General features: G+C 44.4%; 1 protein-coding gene across 10 annotated transcripts in view; it reads left to right on the top strand.

Moving 5' to 3' along the window:
• tead1 (TEA domain transcription factor 1) overlaps window positions 1-20,995 on the top strand; it is a 174,269-nt gene that overhangs the window by 113,180 nt on the left and 40,094 nt on the right. For 4 of the 10 annotated variants that reach the window (XM_033038853.1, XM_033038848.1, XM_033038846.1 and 1 more), the window contains exons 4-6: window positions 17,020-17,084; window positions 20,206-20,268; window positions 20,364-20,426. In XM_033038853.1, coding sequence (XP_032894744.1) covers window positions 17,020-17,084; window positions 20,206-20,268; window positions 20,364-20,426 — 191 coding nt within the window. The remainder of the gene's footprint in view (window positions 1-17,019; window positions 17,085-20,205; window positions 20,269-20,363; window positions 20,427-20,995) is intronic. The other 6 variants (XM_033038855.1, XM_033038852.1, XM_033038850.1 and 3 more) reach the window with 2 other exon arrangements.

Here is a 20,995-nt window from a genome sequence, read left to right as displayed (position 1 = left end):
TGGATCCCCAGCAGGACCAAAAGGGCAGATGAGCTCCTAGCGAGCCAACGGCCATGCACACTTCAGTAGAAGTTGCGATCACTGTCGTACGTAGCGTTGTAAGGAATGATGATAAAGCACGCACACCAATATCCTATACTTCCAGCGGCGGAGGTCCGCAGGAACTGGAGGACAGAGATGTGTGGTGCGTCCGTCACCGTTCCCGTTGGAAACCAGCACCACTGCGTCGCTAATGTTTTCAACGATGATGAATGACACTGACCCGCTGAAGTAAATCCTCTGCAATCTTGCTGCCCTGGAAGAGAGAAGCCAAGCAAATGAATATGCTGCTGAGTTCTTCCAGCTGCTCTCCTGGTTTTTCTTGTAGTAAATGAATAAGTTACTGTTCAGCTCACAATCGCAGCCTCTGGACTGAATTAGCTAAATATTGTTAAATACGTGTCCCAGCATTTATTTATTTCTCTTCCCACTTTGTTTCTCGCTTGCTGTTAATTTTTCAATCTTTCACTGGCACTGTTCCGTCTTTCTCCTCACGCTGTGCACAGCAGTGTCTGCCCACAGAAAGAATGAGTTTCAGATGATGTGACGTACCAAGTTCAGGTTGAAGTTAATTGTCATAAGAGGCTAATTGTCTAAGGCATAGATAGTCACAGAAAGCTGGAGAAACTCAGCAGGTCAGGCAGCATCTCTGTGGAAAGGGAATAGATGACATTTCGGGTCCAGACCCTTCTTCGGTCCGAGAGTAGGATGTCGCAGAACTCTCGTCGGAGAGAGGAGGAGAACGACTTCAAAGTAGGCATACATTGAGGAGACTTTGCAGTGAAGCAGACAAAATGTGTAGGAAGGAACTGCACAACAAGATAGTGTTGTGTTGTCGAGGTAGCATCAAGTGCTAGTGATCCAGTCTGCAGGAGGTAGACGTCAAAAGTGTTTAATTGTCATGTGTACCAGCAACAGAATAACAGAGGGAAGACTTGCTGCAACTTAACTGGTCCATAAACACAATAACACACAGATAAATGCATAATAATCAATAATACCATCAATTAATAACAAATATTATCATAACCATAATGCTGCAAAACTGACGTCGTAGTGCAACCAAAGACACGGTCCATGGAATATTATAGTTGCTGAGGTTAGTTTTGTGTAGTGTCCAAGAGCCTGATAGTTGCTGGTAAGAAGCTGTTCTTGAACCTGGTTTATTCAGGCTTCTGTACCACCCACCTGGTGGTAACAGCGAGCTGAGAGCTTGGCCAGGCTGATGCGTGTCTTTGATGATATTGGCTGCCTTTTTAGGGCAGAGTCTCCTTTGGATCCCTTCGATGGTGGGGCGGATAGTACTTGTGATGCACATGGCAATGTCTACCTCTCTCTGTCGTCCCCTTTGTTTGTAGGTCAATTTCTAGGATATGTGACATGTCCCCCTCTGTAGACATGACACAGAAGATGGCCATTCAGCCCATGACACTTCCTGGTAGAGCTGGCATTGAATGAACTAAATAGTGAAAATGCTGCACTTTGTGATACAGGATTATTGGGTCTTGTTCATGTCAGTGGACGAAGTTGTGTCATTGTTTGAAAGTAGTTAGTATTGAGGCAGGCCTAATACCAACATTTAATAGACCTTTGGACAGGTGCATGGATAGGAAAGATTTTGCGTGAAGTTGGTCAAATGTAGGTAATTGGGTCGAGCTTAGATGGTATACCTTGGTCGGCATGGACGGGTTGGGCTGAAGGGCCTGTCTCCATGCTGTATGACCCCAGTAGACCTTTTGACTACAAGTAGAAATGTAAGGGATGGCTTGATGAGGATTTTGGATCTTGAATAGAAACGCTATTTCAATGCTACAGTTATAGTGATGGGCTTGTAGTCCTGGCCTCACAATTACTAGCCTGGAGATTTAACCATTCTACCAGCACTGCACCCCAAATGTAGAGTGATGAGGGAGGGGAGACCTCATTGAAACCTATTGAATAGTGAAAAGCCTGGATAGAGTGGATATGGAGAGGATGTTTCCACTAGTGGGAGAGTTAAGGACCAGTCCATACCCTCAGAATAAAAGGACATTCCTTTAGAAAGGAGATGAGGAGGAATATCTTTAGTCAGGGGATGGCAAATCTGTGGAATTCATTGCCATGGAAGGCTGTGGAGGCCAAGCCAATGGATTTATTTAAGGCAGAGATTGATAAATTCTTGATTAGTACTGGTGTCAGGGGTTATGGGGAGGGCAGAAGAATGGGGTTGAGGGGGAAATATAGATCAGCTATGATTGAATGCCGGAGTAGACTAGATGGATATGCCGAATGGCCTAATTCTGTACTTATAACATATGAATTCATGAAAAGGCCAGAACTGACAAGGCTCAGAAATCTTGTGTTGGCGGAGGTTAGAGGAGAGCTCATTTAATCTGGAGCTGGCCCAGAGATTTGACAGCAAGAGTCACAGAAGGAACAGTGTTAATACTTGAAGGAGAGAACATTCAGATCTCTGGAAGGAGGGCAAAAAAAATGGAGTTTAATACAGAACTCCCTTAAAGCCGCAGCTCGGGCAGAGTGGAGTGAATCATTCAATGATGTATGATGCCATTATTAAAGTACTCTTCTTTTTATCCATGTATCCAGTACATTATATTTTATCATGGGATACCTGCACAATGAGAAGCAAAGGCAATCATAAGCAGTTATCTGCACATTTCCTCGCCTGAGGCTCAGGTGACCACAGGTTGGAGAGGTAGTGTTTTTGCCAGACATTAAGTGATTACTTCATGCTGTCCAATGTAGTTTGGTGACAGCAAGCTCCAGCAGTGAGAACGTGCCCACAGCTGGCAATGAGAATTACATGCTCGCATTTATCTGCTGCCCAGCTGTGAACTGTTTAACATGGATACCATTTATACAAACTGAAGTCATAGAGAATCGTAGAGCAATGCAGCAGAGAATAGCCCACCTTGTCCATGCTGACCTGATTCATAGTCATACAATGTGGAAACAGGCCCAACTTGCCCACACCGACCAACATCCCCCACTACACTAATCTCACCTGTCTGCTTTTGGCCCCATATCCCTCAAACCTTGAACGTTGCGAAAATCACCACCCTTTGTGTAGAAACTCAGGTTCCCATTAATTATTTCCCCCTAAACCTTAAACCAATGTCTTCTGGGTCTCCATTCCCCTACTCTGGGCAAATAAATCTCTTGTTGGCTTACCAAGTGGTCCCATTGCCTGCTTTTGGCCCATATCCCTCAAAGCCCGCTTTTGGCCCATATCCCTCAAAGCCCTTCTGATCCATAATCAAAAATATTGTAAATCTTAAATGAAAACTAAGTGCTGGAAGTATCTGTGGGGAGATGAATGTAGTCTGTGTAGGAAGGAACTGCAGATGCTGGTTTACACTAAAGAAAGACACAAGAGGCTAGACTAACTCAGCACGACAGGCAGCATCTCTGGAGAGAAGAAATGGGTGATTTTTCACGCCGAGGCCCTTTTTCAGATGGAGTTAATGTTCTGGGTCGATGATTCTTCATTAGAACAGAACAGGTTCTGATGAAGGGCCATTGACCTAAATTTCTAACACTGCCTGTTGAATTTTGATTTAAAATGTTTTATCTTGTGTATGTGTGGGCGTGTGTGTTGTGATGTGTGTAGCCGTCTAGCTTTGAAGTCTCTTTCTGACGGTCTGTGTGTCTGCCCAGCTATGAAGTGCCTGAGTTTGCAAACCTGGCTGATCGTCAATCCTTCAGAAGTGTGCTGTGTTAATTATATACACATTAGCTATTACATTTTGGAATATTTACTAAAAGTAAATCCCAGCCATGTGTTTGGATTATACAGTTTGGTTGAGGAATTCTGCCTGAAGTTTGGAAGGTTTCAGATTCTGTAAACCCTTTCATGTGTGTGCACCACTACCCATGCAAAGGAGAATGGACACTTGGTGAACTAGCTTTATATTCTAGACTTTAAGAATGATGATAGGCACAAAATACTGGACCTCAGTGGGTCAGGCAGCATTTCTGGAGGCAAAAGGATGAGTGAAGTTTCGGGTCGGAACCCTTCTTCAGATATTGTTGGCACAGCTTAATGGTGATAGATTTGATCAAATTCCATTTCATTGACGTGTCCCTTGTTTTTAACTTGGAAACTTCAAGTCACTTCCAATTTTTTCCTTTGGAATTATAACTATTAGTAGTCCCTCTTCATTGAATGAGGAATGTCCAACAGAATTTGAGCTTGAGGGCTGAAGAAGCACCTTTTCCCCCAAAGAGTTTGGGGGGGGGGGGGGGGTGGAAGGGTGCAGATTGTTGTAAGCCACCCTTGTGGGGGTAAGGGCAACGGAACCAGAGCTGTTGAGATGCAAACCCGTCATGTTAGAATGGGAGCATATTTCCCAGAGGTTGAATGGTGTCTTCCTGTTCCTTTAGTCTTATTGTTTAGTTTAGTCAAGAGATACAGCGTGGAAACAGGCCCTTTATCCCACCAAGTCCGCACCGACCAGCGATCACCCTGTACACTCGCGCTGTCCTACACACGAGGGACAATTTATAATCTCGACCAAACCCAATTAACCTACAAACAGTCTTTACATGCCATTGGAATGTGGGAGGAAACCGGAGCACCCGGAGAAAACCCACGTGGTCACGGGGAGAACTTAAGGGCCTGGCCCACTTGGTGATTTTTTTCAGCGACTGTCGGCATCATTGACTGACGTACCCGCTCACCAAAAAAAGTCGCGTGTGACGCAGTGGTGACGCAACGTAACAACGTATTGACGCGCGGTGTCTCCTCAAGTACCTACCGCTAACGACAGGTACTCGGGAAGACTCACTAACGGCAGGTAAGCACGGGAAGACTCGTGAAGATTTTTCAACATGTTGAAAAATGTCCATGAGAGCCCTGAGTACCGACGAGTGGCCATTACCATAAATCTCAGAGTTCGAATCAGGGCAAACTCGGGAGAGCTCTTGGAATGAACTCGTACTGGGGGACAGGGCTTTAAGGTGTGAGGGGAGAAATTTAAGAAGGGGGGGGGGGGGGGGGGCAACCTTTTCACTGGGAGGGTAGCCCGTATATCTGGAATGAGATGCCAGAGAACCTGTAGAAATGGATCCAATTATGACTTTTAACAGACATGAGGACAGATATGGATAGGGAGGCTTTAGAGGAATATATGTCACACAAAGTAGAATGGGACCAGCCCAGTATGCATGGACTGAATGGCCTGTTCTTGTGCTGTATAGCCCTATGAAAGTCATGAAACGCACTCTGCAAATGCAAATTATTCTTTGTCGTGATGGATAATTTTCAACATTAACTCATGAATCAGCAGGAGGAATGATAATAATGAAAATTCTAGCTTGTTAATGTGATGAGGAGTAAATTGGATCCACGGGATAAGACCCACCGACTGCAGCTTACCGACCACACCGCCCCCCAAAATAGCACTGGTGAAAAGTGATACCCTCACCTTGCGCGGAGAGCAGGAACTGTGTTGTGCAACAATTTACATGTTAATTTGACTCCAATTAGCTGCACAGTGGGCAGGCAGCAATTTTCTCCCGCTGCAAGGTTTGTGAATAATATTCGATGCTTCTGAGTCTGTACGTGCGAATGTGATTTGTATAGAAGTTTCAACAAAGAATGAAGTTATCAGAATCTGTGAAATGGCTGTTCAAGGCCGCCCGCATTCAATAGATTTTCTAACGGCGAGGGGAGTTGAAGGAAATAGCAAACGGATGAGAAAGTGGAGTTAGAAACAGCATTAGCCATGATATTGAATGTTTGAGTGGAGCTCTTCCTATCGCTACATTCTTAATGTACTCTTTATTTTATTTCTATGGCCTTTACCAAAGCAGTAAGGATACCTTCAGTAACATTGATCAAAGCCACTAACTTCTCTCGGCCAATAATGCACAAAGATTCGTTTGGTCCTCAAGGGGTCCAAATGACAATAAATTGAATTGTATTGTTGTATTGTATTGTAAGATTCACAAGAATGGTCTCGGCAATGAAGGTCTTTAGCTATACAGAGCAGAGAAAGTAAAGGGAAGGTTTGAAAGAGGTATGAAACATATTTGAATAGAAGACACAAAAGCTTGAAAGCATGTACTACCAGGAACAGGAACAGCATTTTCCTTTCTGTTATCAGACTTCTGAACGGTTCCATTTACCTCATTGTGGGCCTTGGACCTTTTGTCTGTAACTGTATCGATACAAAGCTCTCAAACTGCATTCTGCATTCTGTTTTTTTTTTCATTTTGCTCTATATGTTTTACATGTGTATGACTTGATTGGATCATTTACAGTAGTCATAGAGTCATGCAACACGGGCCCAACCTTCAGCCCAGCGTGGTCCTGCTAACCAAGATGCCCCATCTAAGATGGTCCCATGGACCCATCTTCCTCTGAATCTTGCCTATCCACATATTAAAGTGCTATTATAGTGCCCAGCTCTACCAAATCGTTTGGCAGCTTGCTCCATATACCCACCATCCTCTGTGTGACAAAGTTGCCCCTGCTGTTCCTATTTACAATTTCCCCTCTGACCATATACCTATGATGAGTGAGTGGGTAGAGAAGTGGGGCAGCATAGTAACATAGCAGTATTGCTGCCTTACAGTGCCAGAGTCTGGGTTCGATCCTGAGCACAGTTGCTGTATGTATGTAGTTTGTACATTCTCCCTGTGAATGTACAAACTGTACGTTTTCTTCCCACATTCCATTCACATAGTTATTCTTCCCACATTCCAAAGATATGCAGGTTTGTAGGTTAATTGGCTTCTGTAAATTGTCCCTAGTGTGTAGGATAGAACTAATGTATGGGTGATCGTTGGTCTGCACAGATTCGGTGGGCCGAAGGGCCTGTTTCCATGCTCTTTCTCTAAGTCACGGCAAGGTTATGTCCCCATGAAAACCCATGGAGGTCACAGGGAGAATGTATTAACTCCGTCAAAGACAGTACACGTAGTCAGGATTGAATCCGGTCCCTGGCGCTGTAAGGCAACATCTCTACCGCTGCGCCATTATGCCGCCCTTGAGGTCAATCATTGCCAACTTTGAAGGATAAACTCAGAGGGCCATTGGGAAGGGTTAGAATAGAGATTGAGGTTAATCAGATAATTCTTTCAAAGGAGTCAGCATGGATATGGTGGGCCAAATGGCTTCCATTCTTCTGCACGCTGGAGAGAGAGAGCTTTCTTTTTAAAGTTTGTAGCTGAGCAGAGTGTGGGTGGGGAGGGAGGGGAGGAAGAGTTCCAAGTCCCGCTGAGTGTTTTTTTTTAAAAAAAACCTTGTGAATAGAAATGAATTATTCAGGAGCAAGCGGTACTTACAGCTGGCCATTTATGGGCTTTGATCTGCTAGGCTGCACGCCTTTATTCTGGTGGTGTGTATACATTGTTTGTTATTGAAAATGCCACGGCTCCTGTGGTAGAGATTACAATGCAAGCATGCCGGGAGAATGGACTGGGACCGAACGCCGGCCCCCGCCCCCGACGCTGGTTATGTTGCCCTCCTCTCGTGATCCCGTGCATTTATGCTGTACTCCGTGCAGTCAACCCACCCCACCACTCGCCCGCAAGCAGTGTACCGCGCATAACTCCCTCCGCACCCCTTGCGGACACCTGCCTGCCTGAATATCCTTAAAAGCTTTGACAATGCATTATTAATGAAAAGGAAAGCACCATTGTCGATTCGGAGGGGAATTTTTTTTTTACAATGAGCGTCAGAAATTGTATTTGCACCGTAATGTATCCGTTCAAACACTTCCAGCTTCCTTGCTGAACTACATGTTAGGTTCATGCATTTACTCAAAGGTGCTAATGTGGTTGAATTCAGCTGGGATTGGAAAACGTGTAGTTTCCTGGCTTTTTTTTTTTAAGTGAGCACAAAGCCCGATTCATTACAAGCTTTTGTAAGAAGAATGAGGAAAGTGCACACTTCACGATTCCAGTTCTTGCAGACTGCGCGTCCCCACTTTACATTAACCAGAGGTCATCAGAAACACTATGGTTGTGTCCAAACTGGTAGCCACATAGTGTCTCGGCAGATAGGCAGCGGGTCAGGCAGCACCTCTGAAGAGAAGGAATAGATGATGTTTTGGGTTGAGAGCCTCCTTCACACCCCATCCGAACTGCAGGCAAACACCTCTTCCTTTCCTGATCAATACTGGCCTTGTCCTCACTGGTAATGTCATAACTTTCCAGATTCAAGAGCTTTTTTTGTATTTAAAAAGATGTTGGTACACATAAGTAAGTCACCTCACGGGGTGCAACATGTTAGTGGCTATACATCAGTCTAGTGTATAAACTATTGACACGGTGACAAAAAGAAAACTCTGGTCAAAAGTGTTAGTCACATGTACCGACAACGAAACAATGAAATTCTTACTTTCTATGGCTTAACAGGCCTATTAATTCAACCAGACAATGAATATACAATAATACATTAAAGTAATACTCAGTAAAACTATGTTACTAGACCATAATAGTGCAACACATTGTAACATTTAAAAATATTACCATTCCCATTTCTGTTTTTGAATCACTCTTATGCTCAATTTCCAATATCTCTGCTCCACCAGTTTCAGGGTCTTACATGTGCAAGAACTGGGGGAATCACAAGCAAAATTAAAACACTAATAAAATCAGTTGGAAGGAACTGCAGATGCTGGTTTACACTGAAGATAGACACAAAATGCTGGAGTAACTCAGCAGAACAGGCAGCATCTCTGGATAGAAGGAATGGTTGATATTTCGGGTCGAGACCCTCTCGCCCTGAAATGTCACTCGTTCCTTATTTCCTGAGATGCTGCCTGTTCCGCTGAGTTACTCCAGCATTTTGTGTTTATCTTCAATAATGAAATCAGTGGGACTTCAGGAAAAGTTATACATAAGTCATTGAGAATGTAGAATTCGTTCTTACAGGGAGGGGTTGAGGAGGACTGGAATCCAGAACCCAGTACCCCCATACCCAGTACCCCCATACCCAGTACCCCCATACCCAGTACCCCCATACCCAGTACCCCCATACCCAGTACCCCCATACCCAGTACCCCCATACCCAGTACCCCCATACCCAGTACCCCCATACCCAGTACCCCCATACCCAGTACCCCCCATACCCAGTACCCCCATACCCAGTATCCCCGTACCCAGTACCCCCATACCCAGTACCCCCATACCCAGTACCCCCATACCCAGCGCCCCTTATACCCAGTACCCCCATACCCAGTACCCCCATACCCAGTACCCCCATACCCAGTACCTCCATACCCAGTGTCCCCGTACCCAGTACCCCCATACCCAGCGCCCCTTATACCCAGTGTCCCCATACCCAGTGCCCCTTATACCCAATACCCCCATACCCAGTACCCCCATACCCATACCCCCATACCCAGTACCCCCATACCCAGTACCCCCATACCCAGTACCCCCATACACAGTACCCCCATATCCAGTACCCCCATACCCAGTGCCCCCATACCCAGTACCCCCATACCCAGTACCCCCATATCCAGTACCCCCATACCCAGTACCCCCATACCTAGTGCCCCCATACCCAGTGCCCCCATACCCAGTGCCCCCATACCCAGTACCCCCATACCCAGTTCCCCCATACCCAGTATCCCCATACCCAGCGCCCCATACCCAGTATCCCCATACCCAGCGCCCCTTATACCCTGTACCCCCATACCCAGTCCAACTGCCACCAAGAAGAGCAAGGCAACAGCCACAGGGGAAACATCACCAGCTGTCAATCTCCCTCAAAAGAACATAAGTGATAGGAGTAGAATTAGGCCATTTGGCCCATCAAGTCTACGCCATTCAATAATGGCTGACCTATCTCTTCCTCCTAACCCCACTCACCTGCCTCCTCCCCATAACCTCTGACACCCGTACTAATCAAGAACTAACTAGGAACTGCCTGACTTGGAAACAAGTTGCTGATTTTTGCCCATTCAGCAAAGTTTCAATAACCTGCCATCCAACTATTCAGTAATTCTGATGGTTTGACATGTGCCTTTAGCCCATACTCCCTTGCTGCCTTTAAACTTACTGTGGCCCCATTGCCCCTCCTGCCTCTAAACTCTCCGGGGTCCTGTTACCCGCACTCTTTCTCAAACCCGCCCAGGCCATGTTCTCCACGCTCCCTTTAAACTTGCACAGAGGCCTTTTCCCAGGGTTCAAGAACTAACGGGTATAGGTTTAAGGTGAGAGTGGAGAGATTTAATAAGAAGCTGAGATTTAATAGGAAACAGCTGTAGACCTCCCTCCTAACTGGAAACTGCCTGACATGGAAATAAGTTGCTGATTTTTGCATTGGCAGCAAAGCTTTAATAACCTGCTGTTCAGCTATTCAGAAATCCTGAAGGTTTGACATGTGGTTTGCTGTAGCCCCTTTCTAGCGCTGCCTTTAAACTTGCACAGAGTCTTTTTCCCCATGGTGGGAGAATCAAGAATAGGTTTAAGGTGAGAGAGGGGAAACATTTAATAGGAACCTGACGAGCAGGTTATTTACTCACACAGGGTGGTGGGTATGTGGAACGAGCTGCCAGAGGAAGTAGTTGAGGCAGCTTCAATAACATTTAAAAGACATTTGGACAAGTACCTAGGAAAGTTTAGTTTATTATCATGTGCACCCAGGTGCAGTAAAAAGCTTTTGCTGCATGCTACCCAGTCAGCAGAAAAACTGCTGACAGTTAGCATGCAACAAAAGATTTAGAGGGATATGGGACTAGCTTTGGGTTAGTTGGGCCAAATGGCCTGTTTCTGTGCAGTTTGACTCTGACATCCATCTCTTAACTCACTGAATGAAAATGGGTGAAGGGGTAGTTTTAATAACAGCCTTATTTATGTGAAGGATTTAATTTATGCCTCTCGATTGACAGTAGGACTAATTTGTCTCCTTTTACTCCACAATGTGTTGTCGGAGCATGTATCTATTGATTATTCTACAATTACTGGCCATAAAATACTAAATCGGACAGAGGTTAAAGGAAAGTATTAACCTTACTGATGGATCTCACGCCTCCCTGCATGTTATTACTTCCTGTAGACGTGTAAAACAAAATAAGGTAGTATCTAGCGACACAGTGAACTGCAGATGCTGGAATAGTGAGCAGAACAAAGTGCTGGAGGAACTCAGCGGGTCAGGCTGCATTTCTGAAGGGACATGGATAAATATTGTTTCGGGTCAGGATTGGTAGAAATTACATTTTTATGGATCTTTAAATTGACCCAAAGTAGACAAAATATGGGATTACTCTCCAATCTATACGCTCTTTCCCAGTACTAGATTCTAAATGCAGTGGCTGTTGGGAAGTGACTAACACAGAAGTTTGGAAGGTGTTGTGGCATCTCATTCCTCAATCAGCTGGTATTGTATGTGGTTAAGTCCCTGGGTTGTCAGCCCTGCTAAAGTCATAGCTGAATCAAAGGGTGTGGAGGCACATCACTCTGAAGACTTGAATACAAACAAATCTTGGGTAGCAGTCCAATGCACTATTCCAAGTGACTGTTGTGTTGCTTGAGGTCATTTTATTCAAGGTTGAGATAGACTCTTGGACTACAAGGGGATTCAGAATTATGAAGAATGGGCAGGAAAGTTGACGCCAACAGTCAGGCCAGCCATTATCTTATTAAATAGCAGGTCCATTCGGTCTCCTTTTTCTAGGTATTGGGATCTAATGTTAAAAAAAATCCTGTTAAAATGCCTGTGGATGCTGGAGACAAAAGAGACTAGTTGCAAAATATAAGGTGCTGAAATTACTTGTGGAAGGAATGGATAGATGGTGTTTTGGATTGGAATCCTTCAGATTGACTGGAGTAGGTGGGAGAAATCTGGAAAATAAGTGTGTCCATTGTGAGTCCAGTGTACAGTTGCAGGAACTCAGCAGGCCATCCACAGGGGGAAATTGAAGGACGATGTTTTTGGTCTGAACCCTTGTGACTGTCTGAAGAAGGGTTCTAATACGAAATGTCATCTACCTACGACCGAACATCTCCACATGTGGCTCAATGAAACATTACGGTTTTATAATTGTTCCGATAAAATATCCTGGGATGTGTGGCAATGTTAAAAGGTCCACTAGTGCAAATTGGTGTTGATGCTTTTAGGTCAAATGGCCCATTGGAATGGAAACCACTGGACAACAGTGAATGGCAGGGCCCTGGGACGTGTTGTAGAGCAAGAGGGATCTGGGAGTGCAGGTACATAGTACCTTGAAAGTGGTGTCACTGGTATACAGGGTGATTAGTGAGGCTTTCGGTATTGGCCTTCATCAAGTCCCAACTTGAGTATAGAAGTTGGGAAGGTAGACACAAAATGCTGCAGTAACTGAGCGAGTCATGCAGCATCTCTGGAGACAAGGAATAGGTGATGTTTCAGGTCGAGACCATTCTTCAGACAGAGTCAGAGGAGAGGGAAACTAGAGGTATTGAGAAGCTCAGAACAAATCAGAGGGGAGTGTTGGGGAGGTGTTGCGCAAGTTGTGATGCAGTGCGATGGCACGCTTTCTTCGGAGCATCTGAGAGGTTGGTAAGAGTTCCAGAACACAGAAAATCTGTCAATATCCTCGTAAGCTTCCAACTCCTAAACACCCTGAACAATCATTTGTGGGTAATTAATGATCTTTCACACATGTGACTTCTAAACTAATCTGTGGTGCGTTGTGTGCAGTCAATGCCCTACATTTCTAAGTCACATTGTTTCTGTTTTCTAGGTTGTATCTGGCATGTCTGCAATAGCCCAGTAACGGCTGTTCTCAATTGTGAGCTGAAAAGGTGTTGTTTTGGGTCTCACATCAGGGAATTGAGCACCAAATTTAGACTGACTTTCCCAATGCCATACTGAAGGATTCTCATACAGTTGGAAACTTTGCCTTTGAGAAGATTAAATCCCGACCACGATTACCGGAAAGCCAACATTGGAAAGGGTAGAAACAATAAACTGCAGATGTTGGTTTACAAAAAAAGACACAAAGTGCTGGAGTGACTTCTTCAGACTGAAAAGGATCCCAAGCCAAAATGTCATCTATCCATGTTCCCCAGGGATGCTGCCTGACCCGCTGAGTTACTCCAGCACTTTGTCTTACACCAGTCACCTAACATTCACCAGGATGTCAATTGAGCATGCAGGCTTGAGATATAGGGAGGGGTTGGATAGGCTGGGACAAGATGGGCTGAAGCGCCTGTACAACTGTAACTCTACTGAATGCAAAATTAAATCCATGGCATTATTTCCAGTGGAAATCTGAGAAATGGCCTTGTTGTGGTGTACAAGATCACCTGGGGCATTGATTATATGAGCACTCATATTCTTTTTCCCATGGTAGTGGATTCTAGAAGTAGAGAGCAAAGGCTTAAGATGGGAGGAGAGAGATGTAAGAAGGACCTCGGGCAACTTTTTCACTCAATGGGTAGTCTGTATCTGGAATGAACTGTTAGTAGAAGTCATAGAAGCGAATACAATTATGACTTTCAAAAAACATTTGGACAATATATGTATAGAAACGGTTTAGAGGACTACAGGCCAAATGCAGGCAAATAGGATCATCCTAGAATGCCAATTTGGTTGTAGATCATAGGGCCTGTTTCCGTACAGTACAACTCTATAACTCTTCCGAATGCAAAAGAAAAAACAATGGGATTATTTCCAGGAAGACTAGGATGTTATCCTCTCTGATATTTACCCAAAGTGAATAGCTTAAAATCAGATGATCTGGCCGTGGAATCATATTTGCTGTTTGGAAACATTTTCTGTACAAATTGGCTGTTGCTTTTCCAACTAACCATGGTTTTAAAGTTGGCCATGAAGCACTTTGAACAGAGCAGAGGCATAGGAGTGATGCAAGTTCTTTCCGTGTTGTATTTCACTTTGTTGTGAAGCAGCCTTTTTAATTAACGTTGGTATAAAGTCAATAGCATTATGGTTAACAATCTTCCAATTAAAAATGTATAATTAAAAGTTCTCAATTTTAATTTTCAGCTGTTTCTTATTGCAAAATGGTCTCCAGCTGTAACTTAAATGCGACTTTGTTATGACAAATGCATTCCTGTTCTCAGAGTAATATTCAGTTAGAAGGATCTGCGGAAGGTGAGAACATCACATGTTCAAAAGGGGTAGGAGAAGAATTAGGCCACTCGGCCCATCAAGTCTACTCCCCCATTCAATCATGGCTGATCTATCTTTTCCTCAATCCCATTCTCCTGCCTTCACCCATAACCCTTGATACCCTTACTAACTAATTGGAAGACCAATGCCATTAAAGTGCTTCAGGATGTGCTGAAAATTGATCCCAGGAATCAGTTTTTCTGTTGGAAGAATGTTAGTCTATGGAAGAACGTTTGTCTGTGAAAATCCACTGTATCTCCTGGTTGCTGCTCCCCCTAACTCCATTCCTATTCTCACACCAAACTTTCTGTCCTTTATTGTCAGAATGAACCCCCATGTAAACTGAAAGAACAGCACCTTGCATTCCCCTTGGGTAGCTTAGAACATTGAATTCACCAATTTCAAGTAATACCCCCTTCTGTTTTCTCTGTCTCTCTTCACCCCCCCCCCCCCCCCCCCCCCTCCCCCCCCTTCTTCTCCCTCAACCCCCCTAACAAGGTATGCACACAATTCTCCCATCAGGACATATCTACGTAATTCTCCACATTGTTCAAAAGATGCCTGACAATTGGGTGAAGTCATTGGGTGTACATAAGAGTGAAAAATGCCCTAGGATCATTTTTTACACAGAGAGTGGTGAATCTGTGGAATTCTCTGCCACAGAAGGTAGTTGAGGCCAGTTCATTGGCTATATTTAAGAGGGAATTAGATGTGGCCCTTGTGGCTAAAGGGATCAGGGGGTATGGAGAGAAGGCAGGGATGGGATACTGAGTTGGATGATCAGCCATGATCATATCAAATGGCGGTGCAGGGCCGAATGGCCTACTCCTGCACCTATTTTCTATGTTTCTATGATGCCATTATTTTGTTTGATGCCAACCTCCCTACCTCTGAGCAACTTTTTAGTAGTGGCATGCTTGTACTTCAGTTTTACTTGTGCAGGTATTACACTCTGATTAATAGGTGTGGGAAACGAGTCAAGGGAGTCATGAGTGTTTAATTTTCATTTGTACCTCCAATGGAGTCAAGAAGTTCCTACTTGCTTCAGCTTTACAGGCCCATGAACGCACCAACACACAGAGAAATATACAATAATAAAATAAATAACCATAATACTTGATAACCATAATAGTGCAAAATCAAAGTCTGTAGTGTCCATAGAATCATAGTTGTTGAAGGGCCCCATGGTTGCTGGGAAGAAGCTGTTCTAGAACCTGGTGGTCATGATTTTCAGGCTCCTGCACCTTCTTCCTATTAATAGCAACGAGACGAGAGTGTGGCCAAGGAGGTTGCTCTTTGATATTGCCTACCTTTATGAGGCAGTACCTCCTATCGATCCCTTAAACGGTAAGGGTGCCTGTACCCCTGATGGAATCTAGTTACACACAGTAATCAAGAGGCCTGTGCTAACCATTTAAAGACAGTGCAGCAGAGTGATTTAAAATCACTTTCATTAAACATATAGATCTAGTTTCTGTGGAGATGACTTCAGATCATTGCAGAAACACACTTGGTGCCGGAAATTTGGCCGATGCGCTTTAAGGTGAGAGAAGGAAAGTTTAAAGGAGGTGTGGAGGGGGGGGGGGGGGGGGCAAGATTTTTTTATGCAGGATGGTGGGTGTGTGGAACACAAGGAGTGGCGGTGAAAACAGATACGATAGTTGGTTTTGGGGGGGGGTCTTCCTCTGTGGACCCTTCTCCAATATTACACCTTCATTGTGGGAGTGGGGATAAACCTATTGTGGAGGGAAGAATGAAACTTCAAAATATGTCTTCCTTCAACGGTATGGTTGAGTGGAATTTATATTTTATTGACATTTAGCCTGACCTGTTGCCAGCTGTAACCACACACGCTCCTGGAGCACAGCACCCGGCAGGATTATGTAGTCAGCGCAAACAGATCACGTTTCCTTTGTCGCAGTGTCAGGTGTTGGCATTTGTTAACTTCATTTCATCATGGTTGAAAACATTAGCGATGCAGTGGCGCTGGTTTCCGACGGGAATTCCTTACAACGCCGTGTACGACAATGATCGCAACTTCTACTGAAGTGTGGATGGCCGTTGACTTGCTAGAAGCTCATCCGCCCTTTGACAGGTCTTGTTTTTGGTCCTGCTGGGGGTCCACAGCCCCCTCCTCACCTGGCACACCAGGTGGGGGAGACGGTTTAGTCGCCAACTATCCGACCATGGAGCAGGTAGCACGGGATTACATGGTACCCGTGGCGGGGGAGACTCCCCCCACCCCCCCCCCCCCCCCCGCCGATCTGACCTGATTTGGTAACTGGACAGCTTCAAATACCTTCAAATACCTTCCGAGGGAAACGCATCTTGAAAATGGGTTTGGTTTACTGCCACCAGATGAGCAAGGCAACCGAGCAAGGGAAAACATCACCAGCTGTCGATTTCCCTAATAAGATCATGTGATAGGAGTAGAATTAGGCCATTCGGCCCATCAAGTCTACGCCATTCAATCATGGCTGACCTACCTCTCCCTCCTAATCCCATTCTCCTGCCTTCTCCACATAACCTCTGACACCTGTACTAATCAAGAAATTAGTATTACTCTGGGATGGAGGGAGAACAAATCGGAGCAACCTCCTAAAAGGAACCATTTCAAAGATCACCTCTCAGCCTTCTGCGCTCCAAGAAATAAAGTCTTAGCCTGTCCAAGCCATCCCTGTAGGTCAGGACATAGTGTCTTGGCAACATCCTCATAAATCTTCTTTCCAGCTTATTGGCATTTTTCTTGTAGCAGTCCATATAGCTTAGCTTAAACATACTTCCCAACACCGTCCCACCCCCCCCCCCCCTTTCCTCGTGTGTTTGAAGGCTTGTTCTCGTGTAAAGGTTTATTCCCCACCCTGTGTCGGTAATCTTTTTAACCATCCGCTGTTTTTTTTGTTTCGCAGGTCGCAATGAGTTGATAGCCAGGTACATCAAGTTAAGAACAGGGAAGACACGAACCAGGAAGCAGGTAAACTAGACCGACGGGAGGACGGGCATGTCGGACAGTGTTGCCTTGGTCTCAGGCGGGTCAGGTCCCTTGCATAGCTGCTGCAGAATGCCATTGACCTGCTATGCACATCACTGTCATCACTGCAGTTACATTCATGAAAACAAAATGGCTGCTTCCATCTGCGTTGGATATCCATCAATGAATTAGGTTCAGGAATTAAGCTTTCTTTCTTAAATAGGTGCTAATTTTGGAGCTATGCTTTAAATGGGTAGTTCACCAGTATAAAAATGGCTGTCATGATTTAGCACGTGCCGTTGGAGGTGTCAGAACTGGTTAGATGATGGAGGAGGGTCGAGAAAGTCTCTTTCAATTGGTTTGAGGCTCTTGGATGAGGAGAGGAAGTGGTTATGAATCACTTCTGCACCCAGAGGGTGGAAGGAATTTGGAACTTCAACAAATGGGAATTTATATTAATTTATTTTTTCAATTTTGAACCTGGGGTATCTAGCTTTTTGCTAACCATGATCTACTTGAATGGCAGCACAGGCAAGATGGCTTACCCTTGTTCATATATTGAGTGAAAGGGTGTATTGAGCCATATCACGGCGGTATTCCTTTGGGATGGGGGGAGATTACATAGGAGCAACCTCCTAAAATGAACCACTTCAAAAATGAGGATCGCCTCCACCCCGCCTGCCTCCACCCTCTGCTTCCCCCCCCCCCCTCCCCTCCTACCCCCTGCACCTCCTCATTACAAGTAAGTCCCCAGAATGTACTCGAGTAGAATAACACATTCATTCATCGTACCAAGCCCAGTGGTTCCGTCATGACAGAATATTTCATTGTGCCTTTATCTGCCCAATTAGAAGAATGAAATTTAATCTCGAAAGTTGTGCTATTTTAAAACTACCTCATTCCCCATGTTGTGGAGTCAGCCAGTCAGATGGTTTTGGATGGATTGGTGCTTAAATGTTACCCATCTTGCACCCACACATTCTGAATTGTAGACCAAAAATAACTTGCAACTAACCATTTGCTAATGAAATCACGAATGCTTGATAAGTGGAATTCAGGTGTGGTCAAGTTGAATGATAGGCCTGGCTTGAGGGGCTGACTGGCCTCTCTTGGTTTTGTGCATTAAGATTGCTTTCTACTCTGAATATTTTTGGAGGGTTTTGTGCAGGGTTACTGGTTTCCAGATGAGCAGTGCTTCACACATTAGCCCACAGAGCCGTACTTTGTTTTAAAACATCTTGAGAAAATTGTCAATGCTGAATTATAGCTTGTGATATCGTGCGCCTGTCAACAGCTCCAAACTCTGTCCATATATTCCCTCAGGTCATTTCTCAATTGATCAGACAATTTGCTTCCCTGTTAGTAAGTAAATCCCCTTGTGCTATCCCAATGTATGTATCATTGATAATGTCTCTTTAGTTGGACTGGCCATCCAGTCAATCGACTATTTGCCTTTTGTTTAATTATCTGGCAGTCCCAGCAAGTCATTACTGATGATAAAATATGCCCATGTCCCTCTAGCCTGCTGTTTCTCTCCAAGAGAGCCATTGAGGTACATAGTCTTAGAGCTTAACAGCACGAAAACAAGCTCTTTGGCTCACCTTGTCTATACTGAGCAAGTTGGTATACTGAGTTGGTTCTATTTGTCCCATTGCCCTCTCAATCCTTCTTATCCACATATCTGTCCAAATGTCTCCCTAAAGTTATAATTGTATCCACTTCCTCTGGCAGATCATTCCAGATTCGGAATAACCTCTGAAGTTGCCTACATGACTTACAAATGTCTTGCATGTCACCCCTCTCACCTTAAGCCTATTCCTTCTAGTTTTAGAATCTTCCACCCAGGCAAAAAGACCGAGTGTTCATTTTAATCCGTGCCCCTCATGATCTCGTACATCTCAATAACCTTGTGCATGCACCCGCCACCTTGCTCGAAACCAGGTGACCTTTGGGAGAGCTGCGGTACCCAAGATTTAAGAGAAAAAGCAATTTGTTGGGTGAAAATCTGGGCAGTTTGTCCTCTGTCCTTCTAAGTGATCGGAACTAGTCCAAGTGATCACTCTGGTTCTGAATATCTGCCTCTATAATTATGTCTAATGACATCTGCCTCTATAATGACGGACTGAATCCAGCCCAGCTTTCACTTAAAGCAATTCATTGAATCATAGCCATCATTTAGATGGATCTTGTAAGTCCGAATGGATTAAATACCCAGCTCCCGACATGCAATTGGTCTGACACAATTTATAATGGTAACCCTTCATTTAATTAGTTCAAACTGTCAATCTATTTCCATCTTTCAATCCTCGAAGAGTCCTTTTCTCCAAGGCGCAAAGTCTCACCTCTTTTTGTGACTCTATCTATCAAGGCATGGGAGATACTTCACGCCGGTGATTATTCTGGTCTCCTGGAGCCTCCTCTCCAAACCCCAGAATCAGCCGTGACTGCCACAAATCTCTTCTGAATTTGTGTTTGAGGCCAAACACATGGATTGGAGTTTTCTGTTTTCTCATTGCACCAATTTGCATTGCATCAATTAATTGGATTGAGAGCTGCTTCTTAATTATGTTATTTGTGCCACGGGGTCAAGTGGGGCCTTGGTTGTACGAACCTGCATGTTTGATTTCCATTTTATTTATTTATTTATTTTTTTGGATGAATAAAAAAACCTGCAGCACAGCTGTCGATATTTTATTCCTTGAAACCGATTTTTCTAATTGAAGTGCAGTCTTCCGACGGCTGTATATTAGTTTTTTTCTTTGTGCATGTTTTTTTTCTAATACTTACGCTGATGGCTTGTGCTCCAATCCAATCAACTGATGACAATGGCATTGGAGGGTGCTACGGTTGAGAAGTTCACCTGTCACGTGGCCACATAAACCTTCTCCATCCAGGTCAACACATGCAGCAGTTGTGTGGAGATTTCTGCAGTGATGACACTCCATGCTGCATTAGTGCATAGTTGCCTGCTGGGAATTCAGATTCCTCACACGTGCTAAGCTGGTTAAGAAGGTGTAGATAATGTTTTATCCAAAACAACAGCAATCGACTGAAGACAGAACACATGTTTCACCTTTAATTTGCCTTTTTTTTTGTTTTTTGTTTCACGGGGTACAAAATGTAGGTGTCTAGTCATATACAGGTGTTAGCAAGAAAGAAAGTTCGGGAGATTCAAGCCGCCATCAAGGTACGTCCGGTTCGCTTCTTTGCACAGGGGCTTTTGTTTCCATGGTTACAGGCTTTTTTCTCTCTTTGTTTTCATCCACTCCCCAACCCTTGCAGGTGTCTAGTCACATTCAGGTTCTTGCCCGAAGGAAATCCCGTGAGATTCATTCCAAGCTGAAGGTATGCGCTTTCCTGCTTTGGGCTTGCTGTTGCTTCATCTCCCTCTTTCTCCTCTCTCCCACCCGTGGAGGCCACTTGCTCCTCTGCTGACACGCTCTCTGAGCCTCTGCTCACCTTGCATGCCATTATCCGTGATGCTGTTTTTAATTTAACCCTCTGGGCTACATGCTCTTGGGAAGAGCAGATCAAAATGATTTGGCCCACCATTGGCAAATTCTGTTGAGGTGGATTGAAGATAATGAAGAGATTGTAAATTTGCATGAATCTTTTAAAAATCCCTTTCACTGTATGTGTGTGCAGATTGCAAAAAAACAAAGTGTGCAGAAATCTGGCATATATGTTAAACGAGAAATTATAACAAGCTTTTGACAAACAGGTTGTTAGCCCCGGGTTTTAAATTTTGTAAGTACCACTGACACATACTGCACCACGCACACAAACATAGTCTGCAGTTGAATCTTCATTTTCACACCATTGAGGGATTGAGATAAAGGATGTGCTAGAAAACTCGAATGACAAAATAACAATGAGGCAGATTTGACCTAAATGCCTGTTTAAATTTTTTAAAA

The sequence above is a fragment of the Amblyraja radiata genome, chromosome 20, assembly GCF_010909765.2.
Source record: "Amblyraja radiata isolate CabotCenter1 chromosome 20, sAmbRad1.1.pri, whole genome shotgun sequence".
In the NCBI taxonomy this organism is placed as follows: Eukaryota; Metazoa; Chordata; class Chondrichthyes; order Rajiformes; family Rajidae; genus Amblyraja; species Amblyraja radiata.
This window is presented reverse-complemented; position numbering and strand designations above follow the sequence as displayed.